General features: G+C 33.6%; 1 protein-coding gene across 4 annotated transcripts in view; it reads right to left on the bottom strand.

The window, feature by feature from the left end:
- Positions 1 to 16,293, bottom strand: part of LOC121367713 (septin-2B-like) — a 123,508-nt gene that overhangs the window by 84,389 nt on the left and 22,826 nt on the right. Inside the window, exons 1-2 of one of the 4 annotated variants that reach the window (XM_041492046.1) lie at positions 16,052 to 16,144; positions 7,980 to 8,495 (exon numbers count right to left, since the gene is read on the bottom strand). The exons of 1 other annotated variant lie outside the window; for it this stretch is intronic. In XM_041492046.1, the coding sequence (XP_041347980.1) occupies positions 7,980 to 8,075 (96 nt within the window). In that variant the 5' untranslated portion in view covers positions 8,076 to 8,495; positions 16,052 to 16,144. Of the gene's footprint in view, positions 1 to 7,979; positions 10,411 to 16,051; positions 16,145 to 16,293 lie in introns of those variants that run through there. 2 more of the 4 variants (XM_041492045.1, XM_041492047.1) reach the window with 2 other exon arrangements.

Genomic DNA, 16,293 nt, shown 5'->3' with positions numbered 1-16,293 from the left:
TTATTATGATGGAGCATAAGTACACTAAAAATTAAGCACTGTATAGGGACTCCCCCATCCCCATCCCTGCTGAGTTTAAAAGGGTTTTATTACGATGGAGCATAGGAGATCATTGTATATACTAAAAATTAAGCACTGTATAGGGGCTCCCCCATCCTATTCCACCCAATCCCTGCTGAGTTTAAAACATATTTTTACAGTGCAATATAGGTTTCCAGTGAAAATGTATACAAAAGGGTCAGCTAGGTTAATATTCACACACACACACACACCCCTTCCCACCACCCAAGATCCAGACTACGCTGCACCCCTGCTGAAAAAGCCCTACACTGCTCTTACAATAGTTATATTTAAGTAATGTAACTAGGCACAATTTTTAATCAGTCAGTCATCAAGTGCTTCAATAGTAAAAGCAAACTAACCAATTAAAGCATAAGCTGTTAAGCAAAAACACTAAATTAACAGTACAAAATTTATATATACCAAAGGTTAAAGAAGTAATCAGTAATTGAAAATATATTTTAAAAACTTTTTTTTGTTTTAATATAAACAAATAATAAGTTTTAAGTGAACAGGTGCACAATTAAATGTGTGTGCAAACGTATGCTAGGATCAGACTACCATCTGTCATGATGCAGTTGGCCAGACTTCTACGACTATCTAGTTGCTAGTCTCAGCACTCCTACAGCTCAATTTTCATCGTATACAACTCCTACAATTGATTAGTTGTTAATTTGAGCACACTTGTCATAAGCTGGGAGTTGGTGAAATTACAACGCAACCAATGAGTTGGCCAACTCCATCGTGACAGTTGGCAGCATTATTGGACAAACCAACACTTCCTGACGATACACTCCACACTCATAAAAAGACCTCTAGAGAACATATATTGTTTTATGACAGTGCTAGGTATTTTTCCTTATTTAGAACAATTTTTGGTGAACAGTACATGTGATGGTGTATGTTTTCTCGCTTATGACAGGTGAAAAATACTCTTTATTAGTTCCTGATTGATGGAAAGTACCCTTATAAGATTATGATAATAATTGGTACATGAATATATAGTACTTTTATCAGAGGTCACTTGCTACACTAATTTTTACATCTAACATTAGATGCATATGATATGATAGAAGAGGATGGTACCAGTCGAATTGTTTTAAGTTTGTGAGCACTTCAACTTCTAAAAATGTCAGAGTTTATGACTGGTTGAAAGTACAAGTACTTTTACTACAGGTAGTTCATCATTGGAGGAAAATACTTTAAACCTGTTTATCATTGGAGAAAAATATAAAGTAAATTTACTTTCAATAATTGGTGTTGCACAGCAGAAGGCAGAGATAAACAATTTAAAAGATAAAGAAAAGAACACTAATTTGCATTATCACCAGAGAACATTTCACAACAAAGACATATTAAAAATCACTGTACACTCAACATTGATCATAATGTGATCAAAACACTGTGGGCCAAATTTACAAAGCCTGTTTTTCTTAAATGCAGGTGTCTAAGCATTGTAAATGTATGTAGTTACACGCGTAAGACATAAACAGGATATGTAAATTTGGCTATATATATATATATATATGTCATGCTGGTGATGGTGTAGATTGTGTAGTTCATGGAGTTAATCTGATGGGTGCTTCAAAGATATGAACATAGATGAAATCAAAATACATAACACTGTAAATATAACATTCATAATATTTGCCAGTGATGTTCATGAAGATTTACACAGACTAAATATACAGGTGCAAAAAATCAAACCTTTTTATGATTGCTAATTCTACAACATGTTTTGGATATATTAACTACATGTATATGTATCAAGCCATCCAATATCGAAACTAAATAAGCATGACAACATTTACACAAATTCAAGCTGTTTTCCACGAGTTAGTCACCTGACAAAGCAAGGCACATTGCCGACTCAATCACATTGTGAGGTAACTTACCGAAGGCATCGGCATTGACAACAATTTGCCAAATGTTAAATTCTCTCCCACAGAAAACTTGGCAGAAAAAGAAAATTAATTAAAGTATATACAAACTGAATAATGATGACATTCTTTTGTAGCATTTTATACTAAAGCAAAGTAAAAAAGAAAGAAAAAGGTTCTAAATAATTTGTTTCTCTATCTTTAGAAACAAGTTAGGTTTCTGAACTTGACTTGGGATGATGGGTTGGGTTTTTTAACCTACATTATATATGTACATGTAACAATGGGGAATTACAAACATATACAGTGTATATGGTTTAACTTTGAATATTCAAGTTACAATTTATTTTTAGAGAGGATTAGGAGATTGTAATCTTTTGGTAATAAACTGTCAATATACATGAAGTTTGGAGTATACGGTTAACCTTTAAATGATTCATTCATTGCATACAGTCACTTTCCCCATTGCAATTTACCGCTCAAGAGACCATGTCAGTTTGAATACATTATGCGGGGACCACACACACACTTTACCAACGGATATTTCATTACAAGTACTTGAACTACACAGTATCAGATACAAATCCGCCTGGTGACAAATAAAACTAGAAGGTATAGAGTTGTGACCTGATCAACTACCTTATATCTTCGCCTGTAAGTCGATCTCGGCTATAAGTCGAGTCTCTAATTTCAAGCCCTGAAAACATATTTTTTTATTGAGCCGTTTATAAGTCGACCCATGAAAAACAACTTATAAATATTGAAGTAATTTAAAAAAACAAAAACTGTTTTACAACATATGATTACAATGTTTAAAGCTGCAGTAACCAGTATAGTTCTATTATTTTTTTAAATTATTATTTAGTCTTTTCTGTCCACTTTCTCAAAGACAACAAATACTATGGCCTTAATTTTGACATACCAGTTGTGGGCAATTAGTTGGAATGGGAGATAACCATTAAGACAAGAACAGAAATATATTTACTTGTAACGACACCTCAGCACAATTTAAACTAGGACTACTGATGTCTAACATATAGTTATTTTGATATTTGGTCGAAACTGAGGAAACCTGCTGCCACCTATTGATAAAGCAACATGGGATCTTTTATGTGCACTTTGTATATCAAAGGCCATGGTATGTGCTATCCTGGAATGGTGCACATAAAAGATCACCTGCTACTAATGGAAAAATGTTGTGGTTTTCCTTTCTAAGTCTATATGTAAAATTACCAAATGTTTGACATCCAAAAGCTGATGATTAATAAATCAATGTGCTTTACTGGTTTCATTAAATAAAACAAACCAACTTTTTAACCTTTTTTTTTTTTATGCTCTTTCCCATAGACAACACAGTACATACCAGTCAGTGGGCACTGGTTTTGACAGTCTTAGAGAGAAAACCTGCACCATCCCACAGACAGGGTAGCACATATCATGGCCTTTGATATACCAGTTGCGGTGTACTGGCTGGAATGAAAAATAGTCCAATAGGCCCACCGATGGGTACTGATCCCAGGCCGACTGTGCATCAGGTGAGCGCTTTACCACTGAGCTAGTAGTATATGTCCCGCCCCCTCTCTCATTAAGGTGAATTTATTCTGTGATCATAGCGTGTCTGTCAGTCATACTACCGGTATACCACTCTGCTAAATAACACTTTACCACTGAGCTAGTAGTATACATCCCACCCCATCTCTCATTAAGGTGAATTTATTCTGTGATCATAGCATGTCTGTCAGTCATACTACCGGTATACCACTCTGCTAAATAACACTTTACCACTGAGCTAGTAGTATACGTCCCGCCCCCTCTCTCATTAAGGTGAATTTATTCTGTGATCATAGTGTGTCTGTCAGTCATACTACCGGTATACCACTCTGCTAAATAACACTTTATCACTGAGCTAGTAGTATACATCCCGCCCCCTCTCTCATTAAGGTGAATTTATTCTGTGATCATAGTGTGTCTGTCAGTCATACTACCGGTATACCACTCTGCTAAATAACACTCTTCTGACAAATTTAAGCACCAGTCCAAGACTCTATATTGCAGGAATCCGACTCTTCAGTCTTTAAATTACAAGTTATTGCCAAGGTTAATGCCTTTTACTTTTGTTGTTTGGTCATTTAAGCACAGTATGGTACTATAATGCATATCATGATCTGCACTTGGGGACTGGTAAAGTGCTTTTACAGAATACCTGATAGTAATGTACAAATGGTGGAAACGCTGCCCTGCCACTGCCCTGCACAGCCATAAACAAGGCACATGTATCATGTGCATTCCTGCAAAACGTTATAAGGACCTGGTGTTAGAATCACCAGTATAATATAACTCTACCAGTTAAGAGTGGAAACAAACAAAATGTTTGCTTATTAATACCATGGAACATTTAAAAATTATTTAAGTTGCTCAACTTGAATTAGGGTGGACCTGGTGGGTTTTTGTTTTTTTAACTACATTATATTAGGTAACATTAGAGCATTATAAATACAAGGTTTTACTTTAAATATTCAAATCATACTTTTAGAGAAGATTTAAGAGATTATATAAAGATTTTGTAATAAAACCAGTTATTTAGTGTTTAATACGGTTATTTTGATACTTGGGTCTAGATAAATTTTGGGAAAGGAAAACTGCACCCACCACGTTGGCTACTCCTACCAAATAGCAGTCAAAAAGTTAGTTTATTTTGTTTAACGACACCACTAGAGCACACTATTTTTTAATTATTGGATGTCAAACATTTGGTAATTCTGAGATAGTCTTAGAGAGGAAACCTGCTACATTTTTCCATTAGTAGCAAGGGATCTTTTATAATATACACCATCCCACAGACAGAATAGCACACACAGTGGACTTTGATATACCAGTCGTGGTGCACTGGCTGGAACGAGAAATAGCCCAATGGGCATTTTTCCAGACAGGACAGTACATAACAGCCGACAGGTCCAAAGAGAGTGACTAATCTCTATGACCTTTCAGAGCTACACCCCGTTAAGAGTGACACTTTGAGCATCTAATTCTACACTTTATATGATTAACAATTTCATGTACGACTGCATGTCTATAACTAACCACAGATCACAAAAACAAACTTTGTTAAGGTTGGCCTAGCAATCTTTCACCTCAACCCTTTTGTCAAGAAATAACAAGTTTTCACAAAACTTCGAACCCGATACTAATGAACTTTTGTCAAAGGTAATGAGGTGTGCTCACATATGTTTAAATAAAATTAAAGATAATTGAACACCGGTTTTCTTTACTCGGTACAAATTACTTTTTACAAAGGGGAGATGCACGCATCTTCAACTTTAACCATTTGACCCCAAAACATATCCTTAAGTTCAATATGCATGATTAACCGTGTCTATCAAACAAAATTAGCAGATTTGATGTTTTATTTTTAAATGGGATACAGTGCCTGACCATGAAATTGTTAAAAAAAATCTGAATATGTTAAAGAAAGCAAGAAAGAAATGTTTTATTTAACGATACACTCAACATTTTATTTACGGTTATATGGAGTCAGACATATGGTTAAGGACCACACAGATATTGAGAGGAAACCCGCTGTTGCAACTTCATGGGCTACTCTTTTCGAGTAGCAGCAAGGGATCTTTTATATGCACCATCCCAGACAGGGTAGTACATACCACAGCCTTTGATATACCAGTGGTGGTGCACTGGCTGGAATGAGAAATAGCGCAATGGGGCCACCAATGGCAATCGATCTCACACCGACCGTGCATCGAGCAAGCGCTATATACCACTGGGCTACATCCCTTCCCCGATTATGTTAATGAGATCAAAAATAAAATTAGCATATTACTATAAAAAAGAGGGGATACTTATGAGATGAAAAATAATTCCATATGATCCTTGAAGGTAAACTAGAACTACGATATATCAGGGGTTTTCTTGGTTGTTTCTTTGTTGTTGTTGGGGGTTTGAGGGAGGGGGTATTAATTTTTTGGGGGTGGGGATGGGGGTTAAAAAGAATACCTCAGTTTGTGATGAGGAATGCTAGATGTTCAGCACAAATGGTCATAAGATAAAGTACTTATTGCTTCGGGGGAGGAAAGAAATCTAAGGATATAGAGCTGGACACAAAAATAAGTTGGATCTCAAAGGTTACAAAGAAATGTGGACAGTACGGTTACCCACCCACCAAAAAAACTTTTAAAAAACCTAATTTTTAAATAAAATAATTTGAATAAAGTATTAAACAAGTTCACTATTTTTACTTTATCTCACACAAAAGTTTAACTATGAACCTGTCAAGCAGAGAAAATTATTTATGACATACAAGGTATACAGGTGGCATTGTTATCAGTAATAAACACATCATCTGATCCTAAGAATAAGCAACAAGTTACCCAGTGAAAAGAAGCCAAAAGACCATGTGTGATAACGTAGTGTGTCAACATAAACAGGACTTTAATGTAAATACTTTCTAACAACCGCTTGAAAGACAACACTGAACATGTGACTGACATGCATGTCAGGTTTCTCACCCTGTGAACTTTTATTCATAGGATTCAATGAGTGGGTTAGAGGTCTTGATAACTAGAATTTCTTCCTGAGTGTTTGGGTATGAAGTTACATTAAAAACAACTTTGTAGGTTTTGATATCACTTAAACAAATTGTTTACTAATTATGTAAAGCGAAAAGACAACAATAGTTTTAATACACTTGTGTTCACATTATAATCATATGAGTAAGTCATAAATTGGTTTATTTATTTTAAAATTATTAAAAATATACTACAGATTGCAGCTTTAAAATTATAATCTATAATTTGTCATTTTTTTAAATTTTGTTAGTTGTTTTGTCCTTGGTCACGGTTATAGTTTTAAGTCAGCAGTAAATATAACTAATATTCCCATTCCAACCAGTGTGACATAAATGATATAAAAAGGAAAGCTTAATGACATGTTTTGATTTTAAATGATAAGACTTTATACTTGGAGGACCTATAAACCTTTAGTCTTAAATTAACACTAGAATGACTTGGACATTTCACCAAGTGACAATATTGGATAATAAATTCTGCATATAATTAAGATGCTCAATGAAGTTTTATGTGGCAAAGAACAAAAAAAAACCCCAACAACAACAAAACAACAAAAAAACAAAACAAAAAATTAAAGTTGGCTACAGATTTTCTATCACAATTCATCATAATGCTGTTTTTTTCAACACTATTTTTTATTATAAAATATTAGCTTTTTTATGCTTTTGTTTATTTTAAAAACAACCTATAATTACAAAACACCATCACTGAATAACTGTGACTACATTTACAATAATTACAAGAGAAAGAACAGGAAAGAAAATACATCCTGAACTTACAATAAGATAATGATCTCTCATTTGACATGCACAAGCCTAATGAGGTTTGTGATAGGTTCAGCTTTAACACTAATTTTATATGTCTTTTATTTAAAACTTTTTATTTCTTTCCTTCTTTTTTGTTTTGTTTTAAATGCATCCTATTGTTCATTTAAAAACAGCCAATCACCATCCTCAGATTTACGAATACAACTGAACCGACAGTGTTTACCTTTGATTACATTCTGAACTTACAAGAAAATAGTGATCTCTCATTTAACCAACACAATCCTGTTTTTTTGTTGTTGCTGTTTTGTTTTGTTGGGGGGGGGGGGGGGGGGGGGGGGTCTCAGCTTCAAAAATATTTCCTTCTTTTAAATTTTTCTTATTTGATTTTCTTATTTGATTTTTTTAAATTCAATGTCGTTGTTTTTTAAATGCATTCTAATCATATTATTCATTTTAAAAACAGCCCATCATCAATACAAGATTTACAAATACAAATGACAGTGTTTAGCTGTGACTACATACACAATAATCACAACAGGAACAAAAAATAAAAATAAATAAAAATGACAGACAGAAAAGGAAAGAAAAGACATCCTGAACTAAAGATAATGATCTCTCATTTAACCCACACAAGCCTAATGGCTTTACAATGGTACATAATAAAAAATCAGTGACAACAAGACTAGACTTACCAGCGGCGTTGTGAGAAGTTTTCCGAATGTGACCTCGCCGGCCTTGCTGGTTATTCGGTGTACTTTTCGTCTTGGCTTCTCAGGCGGTGATTCCATATTACCACCAATTTGAGAATCACTGAATCCTGCAACCCCTACAACTCTATCCAGAATCTGCACAGTGTCACATACAAGTGTTCCAATAACAATATCATATATTAAGAGTTTTAACAAATCACAGCACTTCACCAAAACTGTTTCTTCAAATTTGTGTTGTATGTTAACAACATCAAAAAGTCTGGTACACCCTCTTACAGTAAATTTTAAAAACAGTAAAACAAATTTAACTAACGTCACAACAAAAAGGATTGTTGAACATAAAAAAGTCACAGTTTAAATGTTCAAACACTAAAATACATGTAATGGAGTGGCAGTCTGTAGTAATTTGATGACAATCACAAGGCAAAAATCAAAGGTTACGATCCCAATTTTCCATTGTTCAAACAGGGAATAAAGTATCCTCAGTGTTGAATGCTCCTGTCAAAAAATTTAATGTAAAATTACAACAGTAAATGTAATGATAATCCCAGGTTTTTCGTATAGCCACTATTCAAACAGTAAATGAAGTATAATTCATCCTCAGTTTTGAATGTCGGTATAAAAAACAGGAAATAAAAAATTATATTTAAAAAAATTAGATCCAAAGTGTTTAGTATTCAAACAGATAGTGAAGTAAATAGTGCCCTCAATAGCCACACACAACCTTGCAATATAATAACTCCAGGGACAATTCACAAAGCCTAAAGAAGCTAAAGTTATGATCCCAGGTCTTAAGTGTTCAAACAGAGGAATGAAGTTATGAAGTGTCTTCAGTACCGCACGACACCCGGTAATAATTCTCCTTCAACAAAGTGACACCGCTTGTGCCTGACCTCTCCACAGAGAACACTTAATATGCAATATACAGTCAGCTCTCCTATGATCTATGGATCAACATTTACATACAGGTACACGACTCTCTATTGCAGGTGAGTAGAGGTATGTCGTAGAATAACGCTTTGCATAGCTCCACACGACAACAGGTAGAAACATTTATTCTTTTCTTGACTCCAGTTTTTCAGACACTAGTGACTTCAAACAGTCTTGGTTCAACTTAAAGGTTTAAAAAAACAATCACTGAAGAAAAGAAAAAACAAGAGAGAGAGTAATTTATGTTAATGGTAATGAAGAAGTGCACAGTTAAAGATGACATATGATGCCCAGTGAGTGCTGGAAATGTTACACCGTTTCCAGTATAAGACAGGAGTTTAGCAGGATGATGATACTTTGAACGACTGGTATACAAGTGTCACCGGTAGGACATGTGCAAGTGGTTCTTCTGTAGTCAGACGGTCAGAGGAAGTGAGTGGTTCGGCCAAATGTGTGAAGGAAATGGATCACCATGTCTCTTTCCTCCCGGACAAACACACACCAGGTGGAGAAGTGATGGAAGCTACATTCTGTTGTGCAACATCTTCCACACCACTTAATCAAAGTTACCACACCGACAAATGAGCATCTACTTCTTAGCACTTGAATGTTTCCAAGTTCAAGATGGCTACTGAAGATTAATGCACAACCATTGAGATTCAGAAAGACTTAATTCACAACCATCAAAATGAAACTGATAAGTATGAATCTAATCAAATTAATCCAACAATTACTTTGTCAGTACTACAATCCTTGATTTATTTCCCAGTCATAACAAAAATATCTGTATTTTGAAACATAGGTCGACTTGTTTCCCGATACAGATCAAGTGAAGCAAGGTAAATGTCTGGAATGTTCTAGAGACAACGAAAGACCATTCAATCGTGAATATGCATCTACACCTCTATTTGTTGAATGTCCTCAATCCACATATATCAAGATAGTTTCCACATTGGTGTACAGGCATGTACTTCTGTCAACAGTTTCCTGACATGAGTTTCAACTCTGGACATGCCTAATCCAATTTGCTCTCCAAGAGCATACAAATTAGTCACGTTCATACAAACTCTCTGAAATGAAATTGCAATGAATCTTCAGATGTGATCCAACATGAACAATATTGCCTGATTATACAAGAACACGAAACTAGCTCTAAACTGCCTGCCTTTCAGATACATTCACATCCGACATTGATAAACAGACTTCAATAAATTTAAGTCTTTGACCATAATGAAAGAGTGAAGGTATAATTTGCATAGAAATAGGATGGAATTTTGCAATGCTTTACAAATATTTCTTCTTAGACCTTCTTTCTGGTCAATATCTTGATATGGTTTGATATGAGTTTCAGTTGAGAACTAAAGGAATTAAGTAAAAAAGTATAATAACAGCAAATCTCATATTGTTTACCATCATGTAGCTAGCAAAAGCTTTTAAACCAAAACTCATGTTCAATTCTATTATCACACGTAAAACAAATTTAAAATCTGTACTAATTTCAAGTTAGATTATTAAGAAAATAAACTGGTCTATAAACTGTTCAAGTTTTCCTATATGCATTTTAGAGTACAATTGTTTTTCCTCTATTAAAAACTTCATTAATTCCTACCATGTTTTTATTTTAATAATGGTTGACATTTGAAAATATAATAACATGTTGATTTCATTTTAAATATTAAAATGTAACTGTAAGCTGTCATAGTAAGCAGCACTTTATTTTAAACTTATCTTTAAGAAGACCCTTTTAATTTCCATCTGTCTCAAGTTTCACCATTTTAAATATTAAAATGTAACTGTAAGCAGCACTTTATTTTAAATTTATCTTTAAGAAGAGCCTTTTAATTTCCACCTGTCTCAAGTTTCACCATTTTATCTTCCTTTGACACTTATATGCAGCACCATTTTTCTAAAATAATTATTACGAGTAATTATCTAGACTGTTTACTTTGACAGATATCAGGGAAGGCTGTCTAAGTTGGCAGTAAATACTATTTTTAAATCTAGTTCCAATAACACAGTTTGCTAATTAAAACTGAAACTTGATACTGCATGCTTAAAAATGACATGTCATTTGTAATATTTGAAAAATAAACCATCACAGACCCTGTACGTGAACCTTACCTACAATAATAAACCTTTCGCCAGGTGTTTAATAACATATTACACACCTACTCAGGTGACCTTCGTTTACTACACGTACCTGAACATTCAATGAAAGCTGGACGCATGCATCCCAAAATACCACCACAATCTTTAAGCTTTCTAGGCACTTTTTTTTATGAGCTAGAAAACATTCTTTTGATATCTTCTTATCAGAATACTAGTTTTATTACATCTAATGGGTTCTCCAGGGTAGAAAAAGATTTCTATTTCGTTTTATGTTCATTCCAACCAACTAATTTCAGTCATATAGGAAGCACTTAAAACTGAATGTTCAAGAACCTCACCAGGCTGGTTTAATTAATTTTAAGGATTATGAAGCACTTTTATGAAGAACGGCAATTTACCAATCATAATTATGTAAGATTTGAGCTGTATATCTAGTGTGATGATAATGTCTTTTCTTTTTTTTCTTAACAAATACAAATGAAAGGAATATGTTTAATGGCAACCCTACACTGGCTATTAGGGTCGTTTCAGTAATGGTATTAGCTGTTCCAGTATTTTTCCCTTTTTTTTTTTTTTTTTTTTTTTTTTTTTTTTAAAACTGTCATCCACAAAATAAAATTTAAAATATGCACCCATACACAGAAGAAAAAAATTATAGTACACTGCCAGGCATAAAATAATTATGGCATGTATTAAATTTTAATGTTTATTTTTTCAAACATTTGGTTTAGATGGTGAGAAATCCCATTGTTGACATACGCGTTACTCCTATCAAAAAGCAGCCAAGATTACTTTATATGCACTATCTTATAGATAGGACAGTACATACCATAGCCTTTGGTATGATTAGGAAGGGAGAAAAATCTGATGAGTCCTTTGAGGATAATCAATCTTATGACACTTAGCTGTGTCCATATAAACGGTTACTTAGCAATAGAAAATGCCATAAGCCAGTCTACTAACATCCACCATTTTACCTCAAAGCACAATAACAATGTTACTTTACAGCATTATCCTATGACTGATTTACAGAATTTAAAATCAATATGGAAATAAAGAACCTGGTAAAATAATGATGAATTCTAAATGCTGGCTTCAGAAATTAAGTTACTAGGCAGCTGTATCAAACTAATCGGCTTAAACCTACTAGACCAAATAATAGAGGTTTATCTTGTCACCATCTTACCACAACAGATATTTTGTCACCATCTTACAATCTGGAATAGATACAGCTTGCAACATAAAAAAACATGTACTCTTAATACACCTCAAACCAATAGTACACCTTAAACCAATAGCTTGCCTCAGTGTTGAAGATAATAAATACACATACATGTCCAAGTAGTGTCACGTTAAAAATGCTTCAAAAAGGATGCGATGCAACTTGCAAGTGTCTGATCAATACAGTCCGTAGGACAACACGATAATCTCCCATTTAACAGTGTCTGCAGAAACGTGGCCAGACAGGGTCTATAGTGCAAGACAAAGACCATTGATCATTCCTCTTAATAACACCTGACAAGAGCCATTAATTATTACGCACTAATTTTCAATTGATTATTATATAGTAGTTTTTAATCTGCAGTATTGCAAAATTTGTAATTACATTTGTTTGTTGTGTTTTAAGTCTGTTTATAAAATGCAGGTACTTTAGTGTATGCAGCCAAAATAACAGCAAGGGGTGAGCAAAAATATGATTCTTTAATTAAAAAAAAGGATTAAAAAAACAAAACAAATCCAAATGGATACCTAGTCTTTTGTGTCATCTTGACTGACAGCCATTAAAAATGTCAATGAAACAATCCAGTATTTGCCAAACAGACATTATTGAAGCCTTAAAATCTGATATTAATATCTCAGAATATTTTTTTAAGTATACTTTTTATTGAAAACGAATATTGCAAAATTGCTGCTTACAATTTAACACATTTGAATATTTAGATTAACAATTTTCTATTTTATTAACTTATTAAATACCCAATAAACAAGTCCTGAAATATTACTTTGAAAACATTAACAAAGTGTTTTTATGACCAATACATATTTTATTTAATTAACTTTTTTAAATACCAGATAAACAGACGACTTTGAAAACATCATTAACAATATGTCTTTATGACCTATACAACATGTAGGCCTAAGTTAAAATATACTGAGAAGTTATACTGAGAGGTATACCTCAAATAAAACAGATATACCATTAAATCCACTATTCATAAAATTTAAGTATTTAGAAGAGAAAGTTAAGTGCTTCCTATAGAAAATTAATATTTAACCGTTTACATCCTGATGCGAACCAGCAGATGTATACCACTAACAGCTAACTGTCAATGGTTTGAAGTGAGCTCCCATTAACAGCAAAAAAACACTTCCTGCTTGTAATATACACACTGTATGTGACCTCACAAATAAACTACATGTGCATATATCATTTATATGATGCCTTTGACTAATATTGGACGTAAAATACAATTCAGGACTATTCCACAAATGATAAAAAAAAATGAAAGTTTGTTTTGTTTAATGACACCACTGGAGCATAATGATTAATTAATCATCGGCTATTGGATGTCAAACATTTGGTCATTCTGACTCGTAGCCATCAGAGGAAACCTGCTACATTTTTCCTAATGCAGAAAGGGATCTTTTATATGCAATTTCCCACAGACAGGAAAGTACATACCACGGCTTTTGTCACGTTTTGGTGCACTGGTTGGAACTAGAAAAACCCCCAATCAGCTGAATGGATCTACCGAGGTGATTCAATCCTACGACACAAGCACCTCAAGTGAACACTACTCCGACTGATCTAAATCCCGTCCCACAAATGATCCAATGAGAGTAGTGGAATGGATAGGTTGAGGGGGACACAAAGTATCATTTCAGATTGTCGTCTGCTGATTTAAAAGAAAAAAGTTGGGTTTTGGGGTTTTTTTTTACTTTGTTTTGATACAGCATGAATTTTTAAACACAAAATTACCAGATATATTCAAGCTCTTTGTCATAGACAAAACTATGCCTTGCCTTACCTGCACTTAAATATGACCAGGACAAAACCTTGCCTTCATACTGTAGCTTGACATTTAAAAACACTCTCTCCAGAAACAAAAACCCTGCCTATGTTGGATGGAAATTACAAATAGAAATGACTCGTTTTTCTCCTATTTTTTCTCTTATTTAACACCAAAAAAAAAAGGTGAAAAATAAACTTCACTTAATAAGTACTTCACCAAAAATATGTATTCCGCAGAAAAATTTACAATATCAAAATTGTGTAATAATTTTTTAAACTCCATAATTATAAATCTTACATAACACGATTTGAACAATTACAGGTATGGCATTATATCCCAAAACTCTACATAAAAATCTAGATGTACATAACATGAATAAAAAACAGATTACTAAGTACTGGAAAACATCTAGATGTTACTTTACGACCAAGAAAAAATATGCACAACAGCATCACTATATGACAAAGAAAAAATATGCACAACAGCATCGAAAGAATATTTAAATAGTGGCAGCATTAAAAAAAAAAAAAAAAAATCAATACCACCAAAATCTTTTGTTTCAGATTTATATGCAATAAAATCTGAACACTAGCTACAAAAAAAACCCCTAAATTTAAAAAGTTAACATAGAAACTGTTCCCATTAATACCAACCAGATCTGTAGAATCAATAAGTGCTGTCTGAGAAACTGAATGCCCTTGTGAAACCCGTCTACACTAGGTGGTTATCTTATCAGTGATGTCACCAGGAGAAGCGAGGAATTAATCCAAGCTTTGTCCCACAGCCGTGCTTGATGACACATCATCTTTCAGACTGCAGATGTCGACATCTTATGCAACACAGTCTACAACGCCATGCGAGCCAAGTGAATGCAGATAATATTCAACTCAAGAGCGAAAGAAACCTTTAAAAATAATGACTTTCTGTAATTCAAGCAAGTCATAAAGTCAAGTTGCCCCTATACATTATTTCCACAGCCATTATTATTTTTATTCTGGGGGTTTTTTTTTATAGGTTTCAATTTTTTTATCTTTTTCTTTTTTGTTCAATATATTAAAAGCAATTAAAAGAGAAATACCAATGTGCTTACTCACTTTAAAATGATCTTTAGTATTGCAGCAATCAATTTCTTTTTGAGGATGGTCCAAAACCATGTGTTAAGTGTACAACTCTTTATATAGTATTGAGGCCAAAACCTGCTCAAGGCAATCAGTTTGCAGAACTGCTTCTTTTGTTAAATTTTAGTAATATTCTATGGGCTAAATGAATAATATTTCTGTATTATTGTTTTGAAATCTTATTATTAAACAACATAACAAAAATGTAACATTGAATTTGGAAGAAAAAACCCCCAGCAGAAATAATGATCACCTGTATTCTAAGCTTACTGTTTACCTGAGTAATGAAAAAATAATATTGCATATGATAGTTCATAGATGTGTAACCAATAGGCAGAAATGAAAATTAATTACAGTACCAAGATGAAAACAATAACCCTGAATTAAAACAAATATTTTTAAAGAATAATAACTATTTTGAAGATCGTTTTGAAAAATTTAAACCAACAGTAATATTAATTTTTAATTTTTTTTTTTTAAATAATAAAATAAAAATACTGAAAAATCTCAATACAGAACCTTTTTAAATTTTAACTACAAAAAAAATATTAAAATTTAAACTTCCAACTAAAACACCAACAAAATACACACCATTATCAAATTCTGATCTCTAAACACTTACAGCATAAACCAACCCCAAAAAATTTCATTCACATATAATTAAAAAACACAAAAAACATGCACCAACTGCTGAATGCATTTATCACCATGCAGTTTCCCACACAACAAAGCGTATGCTGCCTTTCCTTGTTATACAGCCGAGAACTGATAATCATAATATAATCCAGTCCAGCTAGTCAGCAGCATGCCAGCCTAGACAGTTGATCACAAAAATATATTTTTAAAAACGAGACACTGTTGAATGGCAATACGAAACACACACCTCCAATAACCATCCTAACGTCACCGAATCCTTCCTGCAGCCCACGGAACACACACTCCCCGACCACACAGCCTCCAGTACACTCCCCCCAAAGAGCAGGGAAAACACTGAGCAGCCGGCAGACTGACTGTGGTAGTGAAATCCGGTCAGACAACTTTTGTTAGATGTGAGATGGCATACTCTTATTGTGCAGTGATATTGAGAAAGCAGACGCGCGTGGTACCAGTCCTTTTTTCTTCCTT

This window comes from Gigantopelta aegis, chromosome 3 (assembly GCF_016097555.1).
Source record: "Gigantopelta aegis isolate Gae_Host chromosome 3, Gae_host_genome, whole genome shotgun sequence".
In the NCBI taxonomy this organism is placed as follows: Eukaryota; Metazoa; Mollusca; class Gastropoda; order Neomphalida; family Peltospiridae; genus Gigantopelta; species Gigantopelta aegis.
Note: the sequence above shows the minus strand (reverse complement) of the source record. Positions and strands in the feature narration are given on the sequence as shown.